The sequence below is a fragment of the Penaeus monodon genome, chromosome 25 (genome assembly GCF_015228065.2).
Source record: "Penaeus monodon isolate SGIC_2016 chromosome 25, NSTDA_Pmon_1, whole genome shotgun sequence".
In the NCBI taxonomy this organism is placed as follows: Eukaryota; Metazoa; Arthropoda; class Malacostraca; order Decapoda; family Penaeidae; genus Penaeus; species Penaeus monodon.
In genome coordinates, this window is record NC_051410.1 from 40,043,002 (window position 1) to 40,047,598 (window position 4,597).

The 4,597-nt window shown below is 34.4% G+C and overlaps 1 protein-coding gene across 1 annotated transcript in view; it reads right to left on the bottom strand.

Moving 5' to 3' along the window:
- LOC119589266 (ubiquitin carboxyl-terminal hydrolase 24-like) overlaps window positions 1-4,597 on the bottom strand; it is a 33,335-nt gene that overhangs the window by 26,761 nt on the left and 1,977 nt on the right. The window contains exons 2-9 of the mRNA XM_037937884.1: window positions 3,337-3,490; window positions 2,999-3,213; window positions 2,763-2,858; window positions 2,378-2,623; window positions 2,080-2,235; window positions 1,583-1,694; window positions 593-804; window positions 149-358 (exon numbers count right to left, since the gene is read on the bottom strand). Of these exons, the coding sequence (XP_037793812.1) occupies window positions 149-358; window positions 593-804; window positions 1,583-1,694; window positions 2,080-2,235; window positions 2,378-2,623; window positions 2,763-2,858; window positions 2,999-3,213; window positions 3,337-3,490 (1,401 nt within the window). The remainder of the gene's footprint in view (window positions 1-148; window positions 359-592; window positions 805-1,582; window positions 1,695-2,079; window positions 2,236-2,377; window positions 2,624-2,762; window positions 2,859-2,998; window positions 3,214-3,336; window positions 3,491-4,597) is intronic.

Below are 4,597 nucleotides of genomic sequence, written 5' to 3' on the forward strand. Positions count from 1 at the left end.
TAAAATTAAGAAAAAAAATAATCTATTACAGGCTTATTAAATCAAGATCATAAGTTGACCACAATATATTTGAAAACACAATGCTACAGGCTTAATTTCAAAAATGTCTCTGATTGTATTGCATTCCTTGTGTCAATAACATACACACCTGTTCCCTAGTGGCCGACTCATTGAGAATGGCAAGGTGTTCATTCATCGCCTGATGAACTAATCTAGGAGGCAAGGCTGGAACTCGCGCAAGCTCCCAAAGAGCATCCAGCATCTTCTCAGCTGTTCGACCTAATCGAGAGTCCTGGCCGATCTTTCCAATAAAGGAAAGCAGTTTCTCTCTCAGCCGATCATTACCTTCATCCCAGCTCTATGCAAAACGTGGAAAGATTAATAATAACCTGTAAATAATAACTTCTATTTCCTGGTAACACTAAGCTATAGAGACAACTAAAGATAGCATGAGAGGGAAAGACGGGAAAAATAATTACTATTCTATTACAAAAAAACAACAACTAAAAAGCAAAAAAAAAGGAGTGAGTTGATCAATAAGTTCCAGCAAAGGCAAACTCAAAGAGAAGACCCCTTAGACCTTATTCAGTACCTTCCTGATAAGACTAAGAAGATGATCAAACTGGTGCGGATTAAAGCGCGTAGCAGCAGCAGCCATAATGCGGTGAATGTTGTCTACTACATGGGGACTGGCTTTTTCTGCCATGTGCCAAATACGTGTCAGTTCCTCTTCCTGCAGCTTTGGGCCCATAAACTCAACTAGTTCCTTCATCCGATCTGTGTACTGCACTTGGTCGATGTTACCTATATTGAGCACAATTAAAGATTTACAAATACATCCAATTGAAAATTTATTTTATGATGAAACCACAATTAAAAATAATCTGGAACAAATAAAGCATTGGTAATAAATAGTATAAATATACAGAAACTTTCACTTGTTCAAATGTAATAATATGTACATATAGTTTCTATATTACAGTACATAATTTTTCCCCCCATAAATAATTAAACTCCTGCATCTCTACAAAGGAATAAAAAAAATATCCAATCTAAATTTGAGATGCAAAATAACTGGAGAATAGATACCTCTAAAAAATCTGAAGTTAATATTTGTTTATCATGCAATTTTGCACAAAACATACAAAAGATGCAGAATGAAGAGCTCTTAAATTCCATGTCACAATGTATCTTATGTCTACGTGTTTCATAATGCTGAGTGCTAACATGCATGAAATTACGGACTTGTGATACATCATCAAATAAAACACTGTATTTCTCTGAGATATATTCCTTCAATGACCATATTTCTTATTTTTAATCATTAAGCTTGAAAAAAATAGAAAAAGTGGTTACACTCTTACCCAAATGTGCAACAAGAATTGTGAAACAGAATGTGCTCCATTTGTCTTCAACCACAGTTTATTTACTTCACAATTATCTGAACTTATATAGGGCAAAGGTTACCTCCCAAATTAGTGGTACCTTTAACTAATTCATGCAATCTTGGGTTTTTACTATACCCTAATACAATCAAAGCTACGGTCCTCCTGCTGTACTCCGTGACTTAGTTTCAGCCTACCTTCAAGAGCCAGAGACAGAACCCTATTCCTGGTCATCCACTCCTGTATAATGTCAGCATCAATGACATTGCCGCGACGTCTCTCACTATCTTCAATGAGTCTTGCCAGTTCCTTTAATATAAACAAAATTTGATATACTTTTGCTTTTTGTTTTATAAAATACAAGTGTGGGAGAGAAAAAAAGTCTACAGAAACCAATATCTGCATCTCCATTCTCAATTTATCAAATTTATTTATTTATGAAGCTTGATTAAATTAGTTTTTATGACAGAAGTTTAAAACACATTATCTTAATAAAAAACATTCATAAAATCACTTGATTTTGATAAATTATGTATTTGTGCAAAATAATAACATAGAACTTATGATACTATTACTTACATAAAGCTCTTCCTATTACTTTCCTAAAAACAGGTTTGAAACCTATTATGGAAAGCACAGAAAAATACTGTCAACACAAACCTACTCCTTAGAGATTCAAATGCAAAATACAAACCTTAAGCGCATTCATTCTTGCCGAAAAATGAGGTGTCTTCAACATGCGAATGATCATTTCCAGTCTAAGGTCACTGGTTCGTTGTACCTCCTCAGGCCAAAGAGATACACATAAGAGCCGAACAGCTTCAAGAAGCTCATAACAAGATCCAATTTTCTGGAACATTAATTACACTGATTATAGCAAATGTTCTTTAAGCATTCACAATGTATTCTATATTCTTACAAAAATCTATTTTCACAGCTTAGGTCAAACAAGAACAGAGTCTTCCAATCCACATTTAACCAAACAAACTCACCTGACCCTTTAGTTGCTTTTCCTCCAAATTTGCCACATAATTCAGTGCTTGTGTGACAGCTGGCTGCAAAATGGGACATACTATATCCCGAATTAAGAACTTAGCACACTGTCCTAGAGGAAGAAGCAGAGCTGCCATCTGGCCTGCTGTCAACTCTTCTCCAGAAGCAAATCGTCCCGCCACCAGCTCCAGGCCACCACGGTTGCCATATATATTAATGAGGTCCACCAGCCAACCATATAATTCCTGAAAAATTTCCATTTCGAAATTTGCAACAGGTCTATCAAAAGAAAACACCATTTATTCACTCCTGTAAAAATGTAATACATTTCATATATCATGTAAATTTTCATCAACTGTATTCTTGTATAATTAAACTGCTTACAAATTGTGATGGTGATTCAGCATATGTAGTATCTCCAATGAATTCTGCTGGTCTGTGTTTGTTCTTCTGGTTCCACTCACATTCAGAATCCATTGCCTAAGGAGACCAAATATGCAGAGTCAGCTCAAAATACCTATAATAAACTACAAAAAAATGTATAGTCTTGGAGAACACATCAGTAAAACATATCATACAAAACTGTTAAGTCAAAGGAACTAGAGAGATACATGACTTACAAGAGCATAAGAATTTTTTAGTAAAGCTTCAGGAATGGGCCCCTGTTTAAGCCTTGCAATGACAAGATTGGTCAATAAGTCTAGCAAGTTAAACACCCCTTCCTGTATCTCGGGCCCCCATCTCCGCACAGCACCATTTGCTAGTAGTTTCTGAAAGCACTCAGGAAGACATCGCTCCATAAAGCGCTGACATGATTCGTCTGCATCGCAAAGACCTGGATGTAAAGAAGGTAATTAGTTCAGCCAATAAAAAAAAAATGTATATCCTGTCATTAATTTTTTTTTTTTTTTCTGATACATAAACTATTCAAAACCACACAATTACAGCACTGAGATACCTTCTTCAGCTAGACGTGTTGCTGCAACCAAACACTTCCCTAAAGACTCTTCTCGTTTGTAGGGGATTGACCAAGTGTCGGTAAAAACACGGCCCTCAAGCTCATACAAGTTGGTTGTTGGAAATTCCATGCTGTTCCCATTGTCACCGCCAGCCTAAAAAAAATTGCACATGTAGATTAAGAACATTGTACATTGGTTGTATATAACTTTATTAGTTATCATTCTCTTATAGCATAGGTTCGTCGCCCATTTATTTTTTATTCAAGAGTGTATATGGCACTTCTAAAATCAATTTTATTTTCATACAGAATTTGTGAAATATTGTTCATATCTTTAGTTTTATTCCCATACCACAGAATAAATAGAGCAGAATATATACAAAACATATAAAAAACATGAATGGCAAATACAGTCCCACATTCTTCACATTAGCTCAGACTTTCCATTCCTAGCCAGTGGGTTCAATGTTGCTATACTGACAAACAAAAAGCTTGTTGCTTCCTCAACAAACAGCCTGAGGCCTGAATCCCATGCTGACTCTATAATGAAAATCAGCAACATTATTATTAACTTACATTCTTAGATTCTCTTTTAGTTGATTTTGTATATATTTTTTATCTTTAAACCTTCTTGATACACAGCAATTTAGCAATTTTGCTTCTGCACTCTCCATTCTACCTGATTTTCAGTAAATCAACATGTACAGTTTTTTAATGATTATTCTTAAAAACCTTTATTAGCAATTCTTATGTAAAATATTAAAATAAATGATACTGTAATGACTCTAATCTACTGAATGCTTCATGGAATATTGTAACTGTAATATGCAATATCTTGACTAAAGAAAATGGATAAATACTATTTACTAAACACTACTACAATATTTAATTATCCAAAGAGAGCATTGATCTGTCTGGTAACCATCAGTAATAAAAGATTACTTGACCATCAATTTTTCATATTACATACTGATTCCAACTTTAAATACATAATGAACTTTTTCTGTAGAAAAAGTTATACACATTACCATATTATTCTGTCTCCACAAAGGCATTTGAGTCTTTTTCCTGTATGATTCTGCAGACAATCATATATACCATGTGTACAAGAATTGAGCACTGACATGACAAATTCATATCCATAGCCTATTTATAAATGACAAAATAATCTACCAAGTTGATAAGCCTACCACTATTACTACAGCAAGACCACTATTATGTATATAAATGACAAAATCTACAACATTGAAAACCGGCTCCT